A 22,971-nucleotide genomic window follows, 5' to 3' on the forward strand; every position below is an offset into this window, starting at 1 on the left:
TCTTTGTGGAGATTGAAAGGGGAAATTTTCAACAAACGAAGAAGGAACTGTTACCAGTGGATTTTTGTTTGGGTGAACCTTTTGGAACTTTTCAAGAACTGATTTAAGACTTTTGGAAGAAAGGACATTCCTGGGGAACGAGATCTACCCAGGACAAGTAGAAGCCATCCAAGATGCTGGTTATTTGGTAATCTTTCATGTATGTTTATGCTTTGTGTTGACTGTTTTGTTGTTTAGTGTGAGGGCCAGTTTTGTGTATGCTAGGAGATTTTTCCTTTGATTCTAGACTAGGTAGGGAATTCCCTGGGAGAGTAGGCTTAGTTAGGTTTTCTTTGTATTTTCTGTTAAAAATAAAATTTCAAATGCTAAGAACACTACAAGCAATTGCCCGCTTCGCATTACTGACCCCTCACAGGTTAATCTCTCTAATTCAGGACATATTCTCCAATCTCAGTGGCTTCTGTTTGTAGGATGTTGGTATATAGAGTCTCTACAAGTTGGACAGAATTATTGGGTAGAGTTGTAGGGCATAGCCTCTATTAGGTTAATGATGTGTGGTATCTTTGATTTATGATGTGGTAAACTGTACAAAAGCAAGTCCACGAAGTTGGACAAAGGTTCAAAGATGGATCTGACACCCAAGACTTTAGGTCTACCAGGAGTGTTGTTGAGGTCCTTGAGTATTTTGGGAAGAATATATATGGCTGGTATCGAGGGATCCTCTTGAATGAGGTATGCCAACTCTTTCTCTGTTACAGTCTGTTAGGGGAGTTTTCTGATAGTAAGACTTAAGTAAGCTATCCCAGTGGTTTGTAGATCCCCAACTTTTAGTATCAGTCTATACTACGAGACCTTGGTACAGTAGACGGGCTTCCCTTAAGAGGAAGATGTGTGCTGTATAGGTAAGTACATTGAACCCAGTTAGACATGCATATCAAAGAAGCACTTGCACTAATACTTTATATAAAATTATATATTTATTTATATTTACACCCAAATCACTTTAAATACCTTATATGTTGACACGAGAACCCTTCAGAATACTTTAAATTATACTTCAAATGGCACTTTCATGTTGGTGTTTGTTCATAGTTCCATTTATTGCAGTGTTAGAAAGTGAACCGACAATGCTATCGTAGTATCAGTAATTACGCACACATGCAGTTCTTTGCAGAGTAAATGCCTTACCGTAAATCTGCTAACAGATATGAAAATAACTTAAAGGAAAAAAAATGGTTAGTTGGAGTAACACTAGTCTGGTTGAAGGTTCTAGAGAGGGTTTCTTCACACAAGTCTTTTAGTCCAAAAACGCAACCCTAGCTAAAGGCAGTCTAAAGTCTTGATGAACAGCAGAATATGAAGAATTCCTGTGGATTTTTTTAAGTCTCTAGTCTTTTAGAAGCAGCAAGTTAATAACGATGGAGACCCTATTAAGGAGTCGATGAAGGGACACAAGCAGCGGTTTAAGTCTGAGGTAAAAGGGGGTTGCCTTGGACACCTCTACGTGCACTCCAATGCTCTGGAACGACTTTCTGAAATCTGGTAAGAAATGCCTTTTTCCCTACAGTACCTTAGGTTAGAAGAAAACGTTTGTGCTGGATGCTTTGTGATGTTGCCGCTCTGGACCCGACCTCTGGATTCCTTGGTCTGATGATTGAAGGCAGGACAATGGATGGGATCTCTCTGCAGCCGTCTCGAGGGAAGACCTGGAGCATGAACAATTTCTTGGTTGACTGTGACTTTTGGTGCCTTTTCTGCAGCACCAACAAAGGACGCAGATCGCCCTGTCAATCTTCTTCGCTTCCTGCAGTCAGACGCTCTGATGAGGGGGGGATCTGGGTGAGTTGGATCAGATCTCTGGAGTGTCCTTGGGGGCTCAGCAAATATTTGGATGGATTCGGCCTTTCTACAACTGTGCACTTGATATGGGCTGCAGGTCTCCTGGTATTGGGGTTTTGCAGCTCTGGAAACTCTTATGCCCTCGTAAAATGGCTCAATTCAAAGTTTGTATTGGTGACTAGTTGTTGCCACCTGCCAAAGGGAAGGAATTGTCCTCTTCGGAGTTCTTCTGTCGCACAGAAACCGGGGTCAGGACTGCAGTGGTCGCTTCAGTGTTTCAAAGGGTCTGCAAGAGTCTCTGGTAGTCTTCTTCAGTTACTTCAGCTTCCAGTGGTTGACTTGCTTTTCACTCCAGAAGCCTCACTTTTTAAACCGTTCCAGTACACACTCCTCTGCATTCTCTCTCAGCATTTTACAGAAAGGGGCGTTTGGCTGCATCAGGACCGCCAGACCCACTGTGTGAGTTGGTCCTATTCAGGCACTCTGACAAAGGACAGGGGGGTGGAAAAATCCTCCCCCACTTCCTGCCTGCCCAGACACTCTGGAGCTGATGCCGGGACATGCAAGGGTTCCTGCCAAAGGCAAAACGCACATAGTCCTCCCACCTCCCAGAATGGTAGAAGAAGGGCTTGCCAAGAACAATGATGCTAGTATTGGTGGGGGGGGGGGAGTCCCCCAAATTGGTACTTGGGTGCCCCTATTGTGCACTACCGAGGCTATGGACATAGCCTGCGGTATCCAAATTACACAATAGTTGGTAGAACACGTCCACTGCCACCAGCCATAACTAGGAGATTGTCTATGTGACTAAAAAGTTACAGGAACAGAGATAAGGGTGGATACTGGGTATCCCTTTTGGTACTCCTCCTAAGGTGGCGTGTGCCAATCTCTCATATTATAAAGTTTTGGGAGGGATACTAGATGTATCTCTATCCTTAAGAACTGTAGTAACATGAGGATATAGAAAAATGATCTTTAAGGAGGACCCTAGGGGTTCCCAGCAACACTGCCCATAAGGAGCTGTGTGCAAATAAAAAAAAAAATACAGATGCTTTTAAGAACTATGGAGCAGATTGACTCCATAATACAGGTAGAATGCAAAGAATAGAGTTCCAAAAGACAGACCCCACAAGAATGAATGGGACAAGGCTCCACTCATTCAGGATATAAAGAAAGTTCCAGAAGTCCAGCAAAATGTGCTGGTGGTCTTACTAGGAGAGGGGATGAAGCATAAAAATGATAAATCTCCCCAACAGTCTTCTTCCCAGGCTCTATTGGCCGAGAGAGAGACTCTACCTGAATTAATTTCTGCAGTAGGATCCTGGATGAGGATCTAAAAAAATAGCGTTGTGTACCTGTCTTCAACAGGTAGGGGATTCAACATTACCTTGCGATTAACACTAAGAGGTCCCATATAGGCAGAAAGTAAGTTCTGTATAGGGATGTCCCTTAGGGTATTGGAGTCCTTGTCTCACTATAAGGGAGTCCCTCCCGGTGAGGGTCCCACTTTCCCAAGCACCTAGGGAGGGTTTTGCTGTGCAGGCTCCCCTTTCTAGCATCAATGACAGTGGTTCCCCCTAGAGAAGAAGGGATGAGCAGCTTGTTTCAATATTGCTCTCAATGTGTGTTTCTCTTTTGGTTTAATATTGCTTTCGTTTTCTGCTTTGACAATATTCTTGACTTGAATAATAGTAATTGCCCTTTGTCAATGTTGTTATAATGCAGATATGATTCTTTCATTAGTTCGGTATTCAAAATAAGGAAAAATAGCAAGCGGCTCACTACAGAGCATTACATTATTACTTGGCAAACGGTAAACTCGCTGGATTCCTTAAATGTGGCTGCTCGATCTGCTGCTGTATCCAGCTCTGCTTCTTATTGTGCTTTCTGTATGACCAAGGGCTTCAGTCATTTTCCCGTGGCTCGCACTGGGAAAAGGAGCTCTTCTCACTCCTAAAGTGCTCTGGTGCTCGCTTGCCACCGGAGCAGGATGCGCAGAATGTGTCTCTCTCTCTCTCCCCACAGGGAAAGCCTTCTAAAATGGTGCTTCCTATTGCACAACCTCTGCACTTCGATCTGCAAACACAATGACTCTGTTAGGACTGGCACCCGCTTCAGATACAGCAGTGGCTCCGGCGTCTTTTGTTTTCCACTCCTGCTGCAACAACCCCTGCTTCTCCACCTTCTTGTTCTAATGGCCCACACCTGGGTAGGCTCTTTCTATTCAAAGGTCCCACTCCGGTGTGGGTCATGCTCTGCAGTTCTGGACCTCCCGAGTCCTTCTTCCTCATCCCAGTACTTGGGGCAAAGGGACAGTCTTCGGATTAGCACAAGGTGCTCTGCATGTTTCATGCTGCTGGGCTATGTTAATCTGAACTGCTAGAGGGAGGGGACTGCCAAACTCCAGCCAATTTGATATCATTAGGATGAAGGTTTTGACAAGGACACTTGGATTGCAGAAAACGAGAATTGCAGATACAAAATGTTGCCCTTATTGATAATGCCCAGTTTTCTAGTACAGTGAAGAGATGGATGTTGGGCGTTGGTGCTGGGGGAGGGGGAGGTTTGTGCTAGTTGGAAACGTATATGGGTCTGGCAGTCTCTTCATTTTTGAAGACGCACAACAGGGATTTCAGAAACAGAGGGACAATTTCTCTTAGTCTGTGCTCTGCTAGGAAACCAACAATCCCTTACATCTTTGGACAGTGTTCCCTTTAGTTGATGCACGATTGGCACTGGCTAGGACCGATGGGCCACGTCATTAATATGGACAGCAATTCACACAGACTTTGATAGACCAATGCTAAATTGCACAAGAGGTGGGGGTAGTTGGACATAAGGAAATCCCTGAAGCAGGTATGGGGAGTGGTCTTCCTGCAGGTATTCTGTAAAGTTCAAGCCATGCAATCTGTGCATCCAAGCTCCTCCGGGAAGTGGCCCAAGTCAACAAATGCCCTTTGTGGGAAGGATTAATTAACATTTTCCAAAGCATCATTACCATAGGGCTGAGGTGGAATCGTTTTTTTTTGCCCAAGATCTTCTGGTGGAACATCTTGAATGGCCACTGCCGCTGGGGCAGAGCTCTTAGTGGGGTGGTTCCTTCACAGGCGTAACTGGTGCAAGCAGTGACATTCTATTGGATGATGAGCTGCCACTGTATTGTTGAGCTTCCCAAGGTGTTTGAGCAAGCCTAGGAGGTGCCCTCCGATGAAACTGCTGGCATTTCCAAAATTAGGCCTTCTGAGACCATTGATCGTAAAATCGCAGAATACTGGTAGTCCTTGTCACAAGCCATACAAGTGCATTACAAAAGTGGGATGGAGGGGCCCTACCAAGGACAGGCATGTTCCTGTGGGCACTGATGTAGGAGCTCTGAAACAGACGCGCTGGGTAGTCTGCTACCATGCCCCCCACCATCCCCTGCCCTTGTAAATGTTTTTGTAAGTATATTTTCAAGTGTAAAAAGTACCATATTTGGCAGGAGGACTGGAAAGTTTGTTTTTTCCTAGAGGTAGAATATAAGGGCTTTTGGCACAAGAGCAAACTGAATAAAGAATAGAACACATTCATGTTCTATACATAAATATTTTGCACATTGATTAAAAAAAAAGTGGTTTGCCTCCTGGTACAATGTCTGTGGTAGCATGTCTCTTCACGTGATTCTCGTGCAAAATAAAGTTCTAAATAAACTTGATTGACTTCATATCTATTAAGTGTTAAAGCTTTGCTTGTGATTCCTAACCTATATATTCTTGTTCATGTTTAACAGCCTCTTGTGCTTTGCTGTTTTTCTTTGCAGGGTTATGAAGGACTAGTAGAAGGGGGTGAGAACATCCAGCAAGCCAACTGGCTGAGCGTTTCAAACATAATCCAATTGGTAAGCCCTAAAAGCTGATCTGATTTATTATTTTTAATGGTTTGCTTTTACTTGGTGTTGAGATGTATTTCCAAAATCGCCCAGGGTGGAGGGGAGGATTTTAGGAGACCACCCTATTGTAGTGAACGGAGAGGAAGATTTTAGCCAAACCCAATCAATGTAGATAGCAGTGTGGCAAGGTTTAGTCTCCGGAAGGTTATGACAGTCGTTTAGGGATACACCGGGTCCACCCAGAGCAACACCAATAATTCCAGTTAGCCAGATAAGTATATCCATATACAATCATTTAAACTAAGCAAGTAAAACCTCTAGTCTAATATTGTCACACCAACACTATAAAACAGATCTATACATTCAACCTTAGGAGATCTAGAATAGCATTTGATTCAGTAATCTGTGTAACCACAGGTAAGTACTCGGATGCATTAGAAATAGAAGAACTTTAGAGTAACCATAGACGGGCTACCCTAGCTCTTAGGAGGTCCAACCCTAACATGGTTTGGGGCTTTGTGCCCAAAAGCCACCAGTTCCAAAGTTGCACTTCACAGGTAGGTTTCTTAAGAGATGGAAGATGCCAGCGGTTGTGATTAATAAAAAGTTAAGTTCAGGTAAGTAAACTCACTCAATCCAGTCCTTCTGTTAGTCCTGAGAAGGGATCCTTGACCAGGCCTCCCCTAACCAAAGTCAGGAAAGAGTGCTTTAGAGACGGGCCTTTAAGCCCGTGTGTAACCCTATGGAGGACGGTGGGGCTAGGGGATTGGGCAGGAATGGGGAGGGGGCAGAAATGGGTATGTTAACTTACCTTCCTCCCCCTGACTGATTTCTCCAGAGAAAGCTACTGTTGTTCTGGAATCTGTTGGGGGCATAATCTTCTGTGCTTGGTCCCGTCAAGGAAGGTCAAGGGCTTGCGAGTGCAGGGGTCACTTGCAGATGCAGGATTAGTTTGTCTGTTAAAGTGCTTAGGAATCGATTAATTAAAGACTGCTTCCAATAGAACACCCAAACGAAGAAAGATGAAGCTTCTGCAGGATTAACCACCTTGGGACACCGCCAGGGATCGAAGAAGTGTTGCAACAGAAGTCTCCCCATTGGGCGACAGGCAATCTTCATGGGACAAACAAATGGGCAGACCTGGCACTGTATGCTGTTGTGCAAAAAGGCTGAAAATGCAGGAGCAGGCATCTTGTTACACAAGTTGAAGATTCTCTAAGTTTCAAGGTTGAACTTGGAATGACAATGGCTGCAGTGAGGTAGCTGTGGGGGAGAGCTGTTCAGTCCACAGTTTGGCCCTGGGTAACTTCCGATCCTCGAGCAGGGGTTGAGGCTGGTTGTTACCACCAGTCCAGGGGTCGAACCACTGTGGAAAGTCTTCTTGAGAACAGGCAGAGGAGCTGCAGCTTTACATGGACAGCAATGGAGTGGATGCTGGTTAGCTGTACTGGCTGCTCTTCTTCATAGAGGACTTGGCTCCAGCGATGAGTTGTCAGATGGCTGCACAAGCGCTCCTTTTATCCACAATTATGTCTGGGAGAATGCATGCCCAAGCCAACCAATTGTAACGATTTGCACCATTCAAACAGACAGTGGCTATCCAATAATGGATAGCCACTGGCCACTACAGCTGCTCGTCAACCGGCGTTCTGCACCCAAATGTGTACTGGGACCAGATGATACCACCCCCCACATCTGGGCTCACACGCACACTTCCCCTTTGCCCAAGAAAAGAAGTTGCTTTCCCAGGAAAGGAGCATTCCATATAAGGAATTTCATGGTTGCAGAAAGCAAGGTGGCAGCCCAAGAACTGGCCAAACCAAACCTCTCGCCAGCCACCCTTAGTAGCGATTTGCAGTAAGTGCACAAGTAAAATTGCCAAAACACGGTAGAACTGCTTCTGCCACAAGCTTGTCCTAGGCAGATAGGCTGGAATGGATTTTTGGTTGCTTTCACGGTATCCTAACTGCACTTCACTTTAAGGTGATGTGTGAAATTGTAACAGTACAGGAAATTCACAAAGAGCTGCATAGCCTCTCAGTATTGAGTCTAAAGGACTGATTAGTTCCCCCAGAAAATGAGCATAAAGGCAGGGGAAGTAAAGCACATGGCTTTACTTGCCTCAAACGTCAGGGCAGGGTTCAAACAAAGCAAAAAGAAAGGGTGCAACATTGAAGTTTATGAGAGGAAAGCTGCAAAAAGGAAATGTTAACAACCCCATCCCTGATGCTAGCAGGTACTGGGACCCCAAAATCAATTGTCGTTACACCACACCCTCCCATGGCTCCCACCCATTTCATTTTGGCACAACATTTGCCAATTCTGGGTATGGGCAGACACACCTGCCACTTTCTTCATCTCTGAAGCAATCTGATGGAAACTTTAACTCCAGCTTTTTATGGCGTCTCCTCTGTGGCTTTTTGGTGCAACTATATAGAATGGGTACCTGCATGAAATTCTATAAAATATGGTACAGTGATTACAGTGGTGCACTAGACTAATGAATCGGTGCACTAAATGACAACAACGTTGCCTGAAAAGGGACAAAGGAAACGTTTTAAGATTGTTAGCTAAATGCATCTCCTGCCTTGGGGATGCACCCAGATGGATTGACTTTCTGAAGAGCTGCCCAAGACTCCCCTTCACTTCAAATGTCAATGAGCACAGGCTGCTAAACAAACAAGCGGTGCAATGTGCAGTATTACAAACCGCATGCATTTCTAGTATTTGCTTAGTTGCAACCACTGTCAAAGGAAAGTTGTAGAATCCTTTGGTAACTTGAAGGCTATGCATCAAACTCCTCTTTGGGAAATGTGTGCTGGTTCTGACTTAGGACCATGTTCTGCAACGTGCATTTTGCCAGATATTTTGGACTAAATTTCCCATGATCCCTCATTGATCTTGCAAGCTGGGGTTGATGGGGAGTGTCAGGATTTCTTTTAGCAACTTTCCTGCCATAGGTCTATGGACTCCCAAACATTTTTTATTTCTTTATTTTTTAAAAACTTTTAGCTTCAGCCCCACCTCCCCCTCTGGCCTTTTGCTAATATGCTATGGGGAAACAAGGTCTATCAGTACTGTGTAACTATGTTTCCCTTTTTTGTCTTTTACTTGTTATAACTTTTTTTACCTTGCATACAGCATCTTCAAAAGTAGTGCAATGGTGATACCACCCTATTTTTATACACATAGGATTTTTGGTTACTTTTGCATGTGCCAAAAAAAATAAGCTGGTGGTCGCATATATATTGTTACCATTTTGTTAATTCTAGTGTGAACATTCGTGTATGGCTACCAAACATGGGTAGTGCCCTAAAATGGCTATGCCTCCATTTTCGCTTCTCTTTGCCATGTAGTTGTTTGGCCTTCGCCCTGCCAGGCCATAAAATCTCATAGGGTCATGCACTTGCCTGGGAAAGCTGCTACAGCCGTCTTCGGAGGGTCCCTGGACCACCCAGTGGACTGACAAGCTCTCCAGTGGGCTACCTTGCTAGAGAAGTCGCCATTCCGTGTTTGCAGCCAGAGGTTCGGTGGCCACCAGATTGTGGTGGAAGTCAAGTTTCTGCTGAATTTCAGCTTCCCAGCATCAAGCGGTCCTGCTCTGAAAGGACTTCATTGACCATGATGCCTGCCGTCGCCTTTCTGTGGTGGGCATTGTTGGAACTTGCCTTCACCACCCCTTCACCCCCCATCCTGTGAAGTGTCCTGAAGCAGGCTGCATTGGTGCTTTCTGCATTTCTTCATCGCCAAGGATTGCCCTCTGCTCCCGGACCCGATCGAAAAAATACTTGCACCTGCAGCTCCTGGGCACCTCTCACTGGAACCAACAGAGGCAGGAAATCCAACCTCCAGTGAACGCCCCATTTCCCCCACACCCTTCCTGTCGACCCATCCAGTCTTCTGGGAAAGTTGCAGTCAGAGGGTAAGTAAAAGCACAAGGCCCCACTCTTCACGGGGATTGGACTTCTGAAGCTAGGGTATATTTCTCGTGATTTGGTTCTATCTTTCTGCATCACTTACTTTTGATTTGTCATTTGACTGCATTTTTAAAACCTATGGTGACTGTATATATGTTTATTATTGAATGTTGTGCGATGTGATCACCTATTTGTTTCATTTTTTAGTGTTAAAGGCCTAGATTAAATGCTGTATTTTTATATTAATGTCTTAATTGAATTATTGTTTGCTTCACTGTGTGGACTCCCTGTGGACGCCTGGCCATTCTCTCCCGACAATAGCCTTGACTGTGCCCCATTGTGGCTAACCTCTGAGTTTTCCTGTTCACTATAACTAGGGTGACCTCCTAAAATCTGTCCAACAGGCCAGATTCTAAAAAAAACCATCATAAAACGGACATATTTATTTTGACAACCTTCCCATCTTTGCTTTGTATCCTTTTTTTCATCTAAACCCTCTACGCACAAACCCTTCTGTTCTGAGCTTAAATGCCAATTGGGAGTAAAAAGAAAGTTCCGCGTTCAGAGAATGGGAGCTGTTTAATTTGTAGTACCTTGTAAAATGCGTTGCGTTTTCAGTGTTTGAGCAATCTGTTTCTAAAGCACTGACACCAGAGATGTAAACGTGCTGGTTAATATGCACGCTTTCTGAGAAGTACTGCATTTCTGAGTATAAAAGCTGCATAATAACTTTTCATTAAAGCAGTACAAAGACCTGCTGCAAGGCCTTTGTTTGCCCAGAAAGAACAAAACTTCAAGCAACATGCAGCTGATGTTTAGGCAATGTCTGCACTGCTTTGTTTCCGGAAGAAGCACTGTATAAGCTCATAACCAATAATCTTGTGTGCATATTTTTTTCACTTCTGTGTTTTTGGTTGCTACTCAGGAGAGCATTCTTCTTAAGAAAAGAAATGCATGTCCACCCCCTCAACTGCGCCATAATGTTTGGTTTACAACTACCTTTCATACAAAGAAGGGAGCAAGATCTTCTGATGGCACCTCTTATCCTAACAGCTTAGCTGTACTGACCTTGCAATGCAGTTTAGACCCTCAACGTCCCGAGGTCTCAGCCAGCACTTCTTGTAGCCGTGCACCCATCAATAAAATTATCGCCTGTGCTACATTGCTCTATAGAGATCACCAATACTTCCCTTTCCTTTATAATGCATCCATTATTTGTGCCAGAGCCTCATAAGAGGGGATATTCATGCCTAGCGCTTTAATGAGTGACGTTATATGAGTAGTGTGCCTTAACCCAGGAACGCAAGTCATTACCACTCCTTCTATGGCAAAATCTTAGTGCAGCAGAGGCAAGCAAACTGATTCAAGGAACACATGGTCCTGCTTCTGCTGCCTAGAGTTCAGCCACTGATGCATGGCACAAGAAATCCAGACCCTGTTAAGGAAAACGGCTCTTTCTGAGCAATGGCTGGTAGCAGATACCTTGTGGGTACACCAGTTTGAGATGAAGTAGTACTGTCTTAAGGCTGGTGCCATGGATGCTAAACTGGAAGGTACCATTATAATAATCTTCCATCACAACCAGGGCTGCAAGTGTGGTGGTGTCGTCACACATGGATAACTTTGCTGTGGCTTAAGTTACTCCGAAATTGAGTATGCATCAGTCCCTAATGTTCTCTGTTCTGGTCCATAAGATGCCGGGGCATGTTTTATAGGACAAATTATCTGGGTGATTGGAGGCCTTGTTCGTTCTCCTAAGGGCTATACAAAAGCTGTTAAAAAGTGTTAAGGATTGGCCTATCTTTTCAGAGAGCTGTTAAGAAATGCAACTTTAGTAGGATGACCTTACTTTGTAGCCATGCCATTCTGTAGGGTGGGATTCCCTTTTGCTGTATGCTAGGGGGACATTTTACAATTCTACATGTTCTGCCTGATCAGACTTTTCACTTAAGTTGATCAGACTGAAGTCCCATTCTGCGTTTGCTAATTCATCTTTTGCCTTCGATTCTTCTGCAGGAAAACACTAACCGGCTCCAGAGCATGATTCTTGAAAAACTTGTGCTTTCCTGCTTTTGTACAAAAAAGACTTAATGCTTTTATGTTTGTCATTTGTTTTAAGGGAGGAACTATTATTGGCAGTGCCCGATCAAAGACCTTCACCACAAGAGAAGGCCGACTAGCAGCGGCTTTCAACCTTGTCCAGCACGGAATCACCAACCTCTGCGTCATTGGTGGTGATGGCAGCTTAACTGGTGCCAACATCTTTCGGAAAGAGTGGGGTGGCCTTCTAGAAGAATTAGTTCAACAAGGTAAGCCAGGCAAATGAAACGCCATATTTTCAAGTTGGTCATGTCTCAGACTATTGCAATAATGCATAATCTGTTCTCTGAAGGACTTAGTGCTCGGATCGCAGTGTGAAAATGGTGTTCATTTCGGTCCATTCTCAAAATATCCTTCACTCAAAGGAAGACAAAGTGAACATTCAGGATAAGGTGCTATCTTCCAACAAACCAAGTGCTTGTCAATTTGGTCCAACGACCTGCTACTTCTCATGGTTGATCACAAATTTTGTTTTTGCATTTGAGAGCAGAGGGCAGAAAGGGGGCTATATCTAGGTGCAGTAGAAATCCATTTGATGCAATGGGAAATTAAGCCTTAATCGCCTGTGAAATACCCTGGTCTATGGAGACACTTCACTTTATATGCCCACTTTTGGTGTCCCCTGGATTATTTACTTATGTTCCCTGATCCTCAGGCTATTTTTCCTCAGCGAGTTCCATCCAGCTCGCACTAGGGATATGACTTGTACATACGTGTTTCCCCTTGCGGACCATTATTGACGATGGATGTGGCAGATAACACCAAGGTGCCAATCTTCTCCCTTGGTTAATAACCTGACTTAACTCATGCTGGTTGTAATTGGAGGCATGTACATTAATATAATGGATGCATGAGCTATTGGAGGCTTAAGTGTTATGAAATCCAGTAGCCAGACATCTACACTCTGTTGCCCCTATGTGTGATTGGGTGATTAAGAGGTAGGGGGGAAGGGGGGGGGGTGTGGGTGTGTGTGTGTGTGTCTCTGTCTCTGTCTCAGGGGCATGACTATGTCGGATTCCTTTGGAATTCAGGCACCCTGAGTGTGCCTGGGAGAGTGCTTGCAAAGGTTGGTGTGTGGTGGCCACCAACTGCTTGAATGGTGCATGAGTGCATGGTTGCCAGTTGGGAACACTCTCTAGCCTCTGCTTTGGCATAAAAGCTAACTTTAAAGGCTGACCCTTTGCAAGAGAATCTTTCTCAGCTGTTGGAATTTGATCCTGAAACATCCAAAGAGATAACCGACCCGAGCACCGTGACATAAACGCATCACCATCAATCTTTGGACATAAAGAAATGAGACTGAAGTCTTGTCTGTCTGGGTACCAATTGGATCTGGTGGGGACAGTTTGATCTGTTGGCGTTACGGATTTCCTGTGTCTCCCCAACTCCTGGTGCTTGCACGTGCTTCCTGGCATGTCTGTTGCCCTGCTAGACCATTTGTCAACACTGCCACTGTGCTTTGGGACCTTGGCCCTATTGGTGCCCGAAAGGCAACCATCAGTGGCATGTCCTGATTCACTTAAATTGAACCACAAATTGGCTTGGTCACTATTTCTTGAGTCTCACTCTTAAATCACTGAGTCTCTGTTACTTTGCCTGTATGACTTCAGGGAGCCCTTCAAACCTAACACAGGTGTGCCACTGCTGATCCAAAGGCTCTGCTTTGTAGGGCTCCTTAGCGGGTTAACTTGGACTTAATTTATTCACTAAGACCTTTGGTTGGTGGTCATTTTTAGTCTTTTCTGGGCTTTGGTGCTATTCGTCCCTAAACTCCAGGCTCCTGTGTTGACATGCTCATCCAGAACCGAACCATGACAGTCCCTGCAGGTGGTATCACTACTCGATTATGCAATCTGTCAGGATTCCATGCCGGCATGATTGAGTGTGTCCATTGTTTCAGCATTGGTGTACGCCATGGCGGCTCAAGGCATGGGAGGGTTTAAAGTCCCAGCATGTCGAGACGCAACTTCGCTGGGCTACTTGTCACGTTCGCCACATGACTCGAAGTGTGGCGGAGCACCACAATAAATGGAAATGAAGGCAGGATGAGTAGCACCCGAAGAGGGAGGACAGTGCTTTCCAACACGAGTGAGACTTGGGCTGTTCCTCATTGTTAAGCCCTTGTATCCCTGGCACTGCCTGCTCATCTTCCCACTCATGTCCTACTTCTTCCCAGTCCACCCTCTTCCTTTGGCAGTATTTTGTCTGATAGGAAGTCTTTGTGTACCGACCTCCTGTTTACTGTTGTGACCTGCACTTTGGATGGTGTTTGGGCTGAATCTTATTTGATATTGGATGGGTGTACTGACTTTGCTTGCTCGCTCTTCCGACCTGATCCTTGGTTTGTTTTTTTTGGCTCTGCCTGACAACCGATATCAAGTGACATTGTGTTTTTTGCCTACTAGGAACTGGATACTGTATTTCAAGTCTCCATCTCCCTAGGACTATCTTTTAAAGTATTTATTTTTTAAAGATTTTTTTTCTTTTTATACTGTCTCTCACCATGGCCCAGTAAATGCGTCCGTGTGCTGGTGAGTCAGGCCCCTTCACTTTCATCCTGATTTTTGTCGCACCTCATGCTATTGTGCCGGCTCCTGGCCTATGCACACAGTGCTCTGTGAGAAATCCTGTCCCCTCAACTAGCATCATTACAATTACTCTGGGTTTTGCTTTCCTTTTTGTCTACTTTTTGATCTCTACATCTTGGAGTGATTTTAGCCATCTCAATCTGTTTGTTTTCAAAGCCTGGGGCCCTTCGTTGTTTGTGTGCGATTCCGGCTACCTTTTCGGCTTACCTAGGGGAACCGAAGTATATAGTATTGGGTTTCATAGGTGTGTCAGAGGGGGTGGTAAGGGCAATCCTTGCAGCTGCTGCCTGTGTTTCCGTCAGCGTTGACGCAATCGCACGTCCTGGGGAGTGGTGATTGAATTTCTGTGTAACTTGATAAAATCTTTTATGTCCTCTCACCCCTGTGGTGGGCTTCTTTGGTATCTTCTTGCTTACAGGAAACTGTATGCAGACCTCATTCTTGCCTCTGTTTGGTATATATATATATATATATATATATATATATATATATATATATATATATATATATATATCGAAGGGAAAGAAAACAAAAAAGAAAAGCTGTTCACAGCTTTTTAGGCGGCACTCTTCTCCCAAATAAAAATGCACCAGATGCAAAGAAGGATCTCCATCATACGTCCTTTATTTTGCCTTGAAAAACACGGTGGACAAGCAGTTTCAGGAGAGAACAAACAATTACGCGTTTCACCCTACCGGGCTTCGTCGGATTGTAAACATAGAAAACAGGTATCTCCTTTTAACATTTTTCTGATGTTATAGTCCCTCTTCACTTTCATGTGAAGAAATGAATAGCATTGGACCTGGTTACCATGGGTGCCATGTTGAAAATGTTTCTTTGTAATGTATATTGGCAGTTTTATCATGCATCTTGTGTTGACATCATTTCAGTTGTTTATACATTTCATTCGAAAAAAATGTCTTTTCTTTTAGATACTTAAGCTGTACATGGCTGTAGTTTATAATTGAATTCCAAATCATATGATTGAGTTGTTTTAAATTGACTTGACTTTAACCTTAAAGTGCGTGGTGCTGGAAATGCATAGTGCCAGGGAATAAGAACCATGATGTAATTTTGCATATACTTACACATTGATGTCATAATCATAAAGTGCATAAGACCTTAAAAGTGCACTGTGCTTTAAGTGCATAGTTCTCGAAATAAAATTGCTCTATTAGAAAACCATAAAATGTGTACTATTTGATCATAACCTTAAAGTGCATGGTGCCTAAAGTGCACAGTAATAGAGGTTTGGAGCAATATTATAATATTTTTGCACATACTCTACACAGTTGTCATAGCTAAAAGGTGCATGATGTATTGTGGCCTTAAAGTGCATTGTGCTTAAAGTGCACGATGCTGGAAATTGAAAGCAATTTTATAGTTTTGCATATATTTGACGCCATTATTATTTGCTCTCCATCATTGATATACGAATATATAATGCAAAAATTAATATGGTCTTAAGTTAGATGAACTGTCATGTAACTGTTTTTATACAAAAAAGGAAAGATTAATGATAGTAAATATTATTTTCCATGATCGCCTCAATAAAGTGCATAGTGCTTGCATTTTATATGGCATACAATTAATACGTGATTATCATTCATAATTTCTTATGATGGACAGTAATGACAAAATTTCATACTTTAATTAAATTACCTCTTAGCACATTAAAATAAATATCCTTAGTATTGGATCAGTCCCATTATATGACTATTCACCTTTAGGTATAATATCCTATAATGGTGTACTCTTTCATTGATTGTATTTTGTTCATCATGTTTCCAGGATCTACATTAATTGAAATGCATAGATGTTTAAAACGTGGACTAGTAAATGTTAAAAATGGAGATCTGTAATTTAACACACATATCACAATATATTTACGGAAGCTTCTTAGAAAATTGTTAAAACCATTTGTTTTACAACAATGTATACAAACATTGATACTTGTTTAAAACCAACTCTTATGTCCAAGAAAGGGTATTATGAATACATATTGGCACTGTATAGAAAAGTATTAACTCAAACATAAATCATTCCGAGGAAGTTCTATTCCCCCACAAAGGTGTAAAGTTCTTCATCTTTGTTGTGACCTCCCGGGTTTTTAGTATGGTAATCCACAATGTATTTACATTCTGTTTGTCGCAATTTTCTTTCCCGATTGCCCCCTCTTGGGTGTGGGGATATCTTATCTATTCCAAAATATTTTAAAGATGATATATCACCATTGTGCTTTTCTTCAAAATGTTTTGCGAGAGGATAAGACGGATCTTTATTTTTGATGATTTTGATGATATATATATTTCTGAGGCTTGTGGATCTGCTTATATCAAATGCAATCATAGGTCGACATCTAGTGGTAGTCAGAGTATTACATGGTTTGTTTTCGGAACTCAAAGGGACGTCAACTGAGTGTGTCAGTAATATTATTTGAAGGCATGCCCCTGAACATTCACACCAGAGGAAAATACAACCCACTAGGGGAAAAAAAGGCCGAAGTCGATCTTGTAAGGATAACCAGTTGTAATCTCACACAAAGATGACCGCAACAGCAAAGATCTCTATTGCCAAGAACGTTCTGCCGAAAAAGGGCGCACGCAGAGGCTTAAGAGGAGACTCCTCATCATGATGGAATACCATACAGTAAAACCCTGTGCGGCTGGTTGGTGTGCGCCTATACAGGGTCTGCCCGCTCCATAAGGGATGCCATGTCCTTTGTTCCAGCCCAGTCCATCCGTCTTCGATCACGTGGCTGCTGCAGAGATCTTCTTCTCACCGACGAAGGTCAAAGAACACATTAACTACACTCCTAACACAATGCACATCATCATCATCATTATACTGTACATCTGGCAGGCTTTAAGACTGCCACAAAGCAAAGGAGGTTCTGAGGCACTCTGACCTCCACACACACATTTCACCCACTCCCTCTCGTGCCATCCGGCTCAAAGGTCTCCACCCTCGTTTTGAACTATAATGTATCCCTCCCAGCACCTCGCAATACAAATCATATGATTGTAGCTCACAGACGTGCAATGTCAGTTCTCTTTGAACATGCAAGACTTGTTACTTTAGGGGTGATGGTTGAGGGTCCGTTTCTGACACTGCACATAAAACGAGTGCCCTTTTGTGCACCGAAAGGCATGTGTCGAAAGATACTTCGACAACTCCTTCCCCTACCTCCAAAAAGGAGAGAACTCATTTAACACATTTTTGTTTTTAAAAACACGCCCCGGACCACCTTTTAAAATCTAAGACCTCGAAATCTCCCAAAAATTTGACACATCTACCGCCTAAGCCCTCCACTTCCCAAGATAGTGGCCCCTCTAAATCTAAGGGCACCCGCAGACCTTTTTTCAGGGACCATCCACCACAAGGAGCCTACAGCCTTATGGGACACTCCTACTTCAGTATTTCCAAAGTCATCCAAGTGGACACCAGAGAGCTTCGATAGGGTCATGAGGAAGATGTCCTCTTTTATAGACTACATGGACTAGCACCCTGCAGAATTGTTAACCTTCATGGCCATTCGCACACAGTAGTAGCTAAGGATGAACCAGTGCCAAGAAGGCACGCCTGGACACTTTCAGCACAGCTACCCCCCTCTCGGCTCTTCCTCCCCGGATTTATATTTTGTAGAAACCTCAGGTTCACTTGATCCTGGCTCTCAAGGAAATCAAAGGGACTCGTATGACCATGGTGACCAAGACCAATATTACGACGATGACAATGGTGACGTCTACGTCATTCGGTCACCAGACCATCAAGATCACCCAGTGGCTGACTCCCCCAGTCGACATCAGCTTAACAGAGCTGTATTGTCCTCCTTTTTAGGGGCCGTATGGGTGAGGACTAAACTATATGAAACATACTGAATCCCAAAAAACGGCTTCCTCCCTTTTTAGGCTATGAGTCTGTCTATAGCACCTGCTAATTACACACACACACGCAACCCATTCAATATTTAGGTAGGCACACACGATTTTTCACAAAATAACACATTTTAATGATGATCAATTCATAAAACACAATTATAAAAAATAGGAATGCATATAAATACATCTTTCCACCATTTCATTAAGTATGCATCAAAACACTTTCCGTTATGTTTGTAAGGTCAACCATAACACGTTGACACACTTAGCTGTGTGTTCTCAGTACAACATTCTCCTCTTCTTTAGGAAAACAAATGTTCCAAAACTAAGCATGGGTTTCTAGAATCTACACATAATTTCCTAATACAGTCAAATTAATTTTCCTTTGTATTTTTCATAGATTCTGTCCCCCAGTCAACAACCAGCTCCAACACAATGAGCTGCTCCTCAAGGCCGCAGAACATTTCAACATAGACACCCAGGAGGCCAAAGCTGATAAAGACTTTGTGGAGGACATTCTGGGAGACAAGAAGTTTGCAACCCAATTCATTCCCCTTCTGCAGTCTATCCAGAGATGCATTCAATCCTCTCTCAACGCCAAACCTTACTCAAGCAGTCAATCCCTGCATCGAGAAGGTGTTCAGAAGGGCCCCTATCAACCCTCTCTACATCAGGGATCAGCTGCAACCCGACTCCCTAGTGGGTACCACAACTAGCAAAAGGGCAGGTACACTGCTTGCCTCTGCAAAAGCTCCACCAGATATTGAAATTAAAGATTTACACTTTTGGCAGAAAGTTGGCTTCCTCAGATGCCTATCTGACTAGGATAATCAACAATACTACCCTTTTGGCTAGCTACAGTTGCCATAAGTGGGACGAACTACATCTACAAATTGACAGTCTCAGAGTCCCTAAAATCTCAGCTCCTAAACACTGTAACCGAAAGCAAGCAGGTGGCCAACTGCATCCTCAAAAAACAACCTGGATGCCGCGGTCAACGTAGGCCGTATCCTAGCTGAAGGCACTTTCATTAAGCGTAATGCCTGGCTTAGGCAATCTGGTTTTAAACCTGAAACACAGGCCATGTTACTCAACATGTCTATTGAACCAAATGCAGTGTTCGGTTAAGCGGTTGAGGATGCCCTTAAAAGCACCAAAGACGAGTATGACACCCTAAAATCTCTTGTGCAGCTGTCCAACAAGCCTTTTGTGCAGAGGGGGTGATTCAACGGTTCCGTGGGCAGGCTCCACAGCGCTCCTCCAGTTATGGGCAAGGTAACCAATCTACATCATGGGGCACTTTGCAGGGACAATCTCCGCCTCTCATTTTCAAAGAGGCTACAAAAGATCAAGTAGCAGAGGTAAAGACTGCTCTGCAAGGGCCTCCACCTCTCCCAAAGAGGGACAACCCACTCCAGGTCTCCTCCCATGTCACTCCAGTAAGAGGTTGCATCTCGCACTTCACCCATGCATGGGAGCGGATCACCTTAGACAAGTGGGTGTTATCGACCATGGCCAGCGGATACTGTATGGAACTTCTAGAAAAACCATCCAACCACCTGCCGAAACAAAGAAAATCGACACAATGGGAAAAACGCATACTACCAGACGAGGTGAAATCACCGCTGGAAAAGGATGCAATAGAAATCGTCCCAGTAAAGGGTTTACTGGCAGAGCCTTATTCAACCTACTTCCTTGTGCTAAAGAAAGACCTAACAATGCGCCCAGTACTAGACCGGTGTCCAGCAAAAGGTTATGTCAAGCCACAAACCTTTTGCATGACAACCCTTCAGGAAGTGATTTCCCTTCTAAAGCAGGGGTACCACATAGTAACATTGGATATGAAAGCTGCATAATTTCATATTTCTATGTTCCCCGCAAACAAATACCTGTGCTTCCAGATAACGGGTGAACACTACCAATTCAAGGTGCTCTCCTTCTGCATAGCCTTGGCACCAAAGGTGTTCACAAAAATGCTAGCAGTAATGGCGGTGCACCTACGCAGAGCCCATTCCAGTGTACCCTTATCTAGACGACTTGCTGGTAACAGGTGAGACCCCTCAAATGTGCAAATTCAACACCCAGAGAACAATCAACCTTCTGTTCCAATTAGGTTTCTCCATTAATGAGAACGGAACATGTTCCTAGTCTCTCCACATTGGGACCTCAATGCTCTAGCAGATTCTCTGAGCAGGACACAAGTAGCGGCGCAACAAAGATATTCTAGACAAAGTCTCGTCCCTGTCAGGTTATCCCCCTTTAAACTTGTTTGCCACAAGCCAAAACAAACAATGCCCAGACTTCGTATCCAGGTTTCCCCAACCGTAGTTCAAGGAGAAACACCTGTGGATGAGTTGGGCAGGGAAATTTGCTTATGCTCCCCCACCCCCACACCACTCCGCAGCAGAATAGTGCACAAGATGCACCAGGAACAAGCCACGCTGATCCTGATGGCTCCAATGTGGGCGAGACGATTATGGGTTCCACACCTGCTCAAACTGGCGATGTGCAAACCAACCAAACGCCCGTGCCCCTACAACATGCTGTCCCAGCACACGAGGACGGGGGTGGGGGGGAAACACTCCATCCACATCCTCAGTCTATGAACATGGCAGTTTGGCACCTGAAGTCTTAGAGTTACGGAACTTAAAACTTCCTCAAAGGTGTATGGATATCCTAAAGGAGGCACGGAAACCCAACGCTAGACACTGTTACTTCAACAAATGGAAAATGTTTGTGATATGGTGGCATTTAAAATCCTTAATTGAATGCCCCCCCACCCCTCTCTTCCAACATTCTACACTACCTTCTTTACCTACTAGACTCTGGCTGTGATAATCTATGCGGAAATGCACTTTCAAAGTACAACCGGTATTCAGAGTTTGCACTGAGTCCGAAGCAGCAGTTTGAGGAAAGGAAAATCCTCCTGGTTACACTACTCTCCCTGAACCAACCAAAGGGTCAGTGAGAACAGGTTTCCAAGGGAAACCCTCTGGGGAACAAAACCCTGTGGCTTCTTATCCTCCAACCTCTATCCTTTCAGCTAGGCACCGTGGAATCTTAGCTGTGGGCGGAATCCCATTCAGTGTCCTTCAGGAGGTTTATCAAATAGTGAACAAAACAAAGTAGAGTGAAGATTACTCTTGTGCGGAAGACAGAGGTAGATACTGATTAGTAAATAGAGGCTTGGCACATGAATGGAGTAAGTACGCTGGTTTGATGAAAACGGAGTTGGAGGTGGACTGGAGTTTTAAAAGAAGGCTGGGCGGAAGTAACGTTAAGCCTGGAGAGAGCCAAAGACAACAATCTGTGAGGAAGAGAAAGCAAGAAAGTATGCGACTATGATGCTACCTAGTACAGGAGAATGCAATGTCGTTTTACTGGAAGTAAGAATGCTCGTGGTCAGGGGATGCCTGGCCATCCGTGTTATTATCGCGGAGGGACAATGCTTCTTTATATGCAAAGGTTGCTGTATCATCGGGGCAGAGTTTGTCGGGGGTCTTGAAGCTGCAAACAGAAGTTCCGGGAAGCGTAGCCCAGCAGCTGCAAAGAAATGACATGCTGGCGGTTAAAGGAAAGAACAAGTCTGAGAGCAGTTTCCAAGGCAACGTTCCTACCCAGAAGGACTCTGCGGGGAGATCCTCGCGCCGATAAGGGAGTTCTAAATAAGAGAAGGAAAAAGTAACACTTTACATGCAGTAGACTTTGGGGCGAGCTTATGGAGTGTTCGCTTGAAGGAGAAGCAACGCAGAGTGCTTCCATTCCGGAGGCTAGATAAGCCGGATCCATGAAAGGGGGCGGGGTCTGTGACATGTCTGCCTTCTGAAAGAGTGCAATACAGCTGCAGTATTAGTCCCAATACTCTTCCATCGGCGCTGCAAGGACCAGCAGAGTCTGTTCCTTATGACACTGGCATAGTATTTAACTCCATCAAAGTACAACTAGCGGCTCTGGTAACAATGAGTGCAGTCCAACTGGTGTGGGACTACACAAGACCTATCTCCTTGGTAACACATTTTAATATAGGCTTGTGCTACACGAGCTGGTTGTGTGACTGAGCAGCCAGGCTTATCTTAAGAGGGAGTAATGTGAGCTGTAGAGCTATGCAATGAAACCAGTGAATACAAGTATCCAAGTAAACACTGACACACTTAAAGTTAAAATAAATGATCTATTTATACACAAAGATATTTAAAGCATTCTTTAAAAAGTGGTAATTAGCTGTAACATTAATTACAAGGTAGGATTCAATTCAAAAAGTGCACAATAAAGCGGGTGAATAATTCATTCATATGTCGCACATGTTCCAGCACCCGGAGGTGACGTCATTTAAGGTCAGTATAGCATTTATATAGCATCACCTTTTTTCAGGAAGGAAAGGTTAGGGTTAGATTAGAACAGACTGATCGGTTATAAGAACAGTTGGGTTCTCCCAAAGGGATGTAGGCAATCAATTATCCCAGCATTAATGTTCAACATTTACGACCTGTAAGGGAACAAGCACTGCCAAAGCCAATAGGTTCAGAAGGAGGCCTTTAGGGAGCCACGACAGCCAAGGTCAATTGACAAAGTCAAAGTTCTGATGCTCTTCTTAGAAAATGTTCCTAAATAGTCGTGTTCAGAGGAGAAATTGCAGTATCTCAAGAGGAGTCGTCTTTCCTCCTCGCCAATGATTAATGAAACGCTCTGGTTAGGATTTCCTTGATAACCTCGGTCCTGGACTCTGGCTGCAGATTTCTTTCTTCTGTAGGGTCCTCTGGATGCCCACAAAGATTTGG

The 22,971-nt window shown here is 44.0% G+C and overlaps 1 protein-coding gene across 1 annotated transcript in view; it reads left to right on the forward strand.

The window, feature by feature from the left end:
- PFKL (phosphofructokinase, liver type) overlaps positions 1–22,971 on the forward strand; it is a 697,584-nt gene that overhangs the window by 93,834 nt on the left and 580,779 nt on the right. Inside the window, exons 3-4 of the mRNA XM_069615767.1 lie at positions 5,639–5,716; positions 11,744–11,933. Of these exons, the coding sequence (XP_069471868.1) occupies positions 5,639–5,716; positions 11,744–11,933 (268 nt within the window). The remainder of the gene's footprint in view (positions 1–5,638; positions 5,717–11,743; positions 11,934–22,971) is intronic.

This window comes from Ambystoma mexicanum, chromosome 9 (genome assembly GCF_040938575.1).
Source record: "Ambystoma mexicanum isolate Mex_15411 chromosome 9, UKY_AmexF1_1, whole genome shotgun sequence".
Taxonomy (NCBI): Eukaryota; Metazoa; Chordata; class Amphibia; order Caudata; family Ambystomatidae; genus Ambystoma; species Ambystoma mexicanum.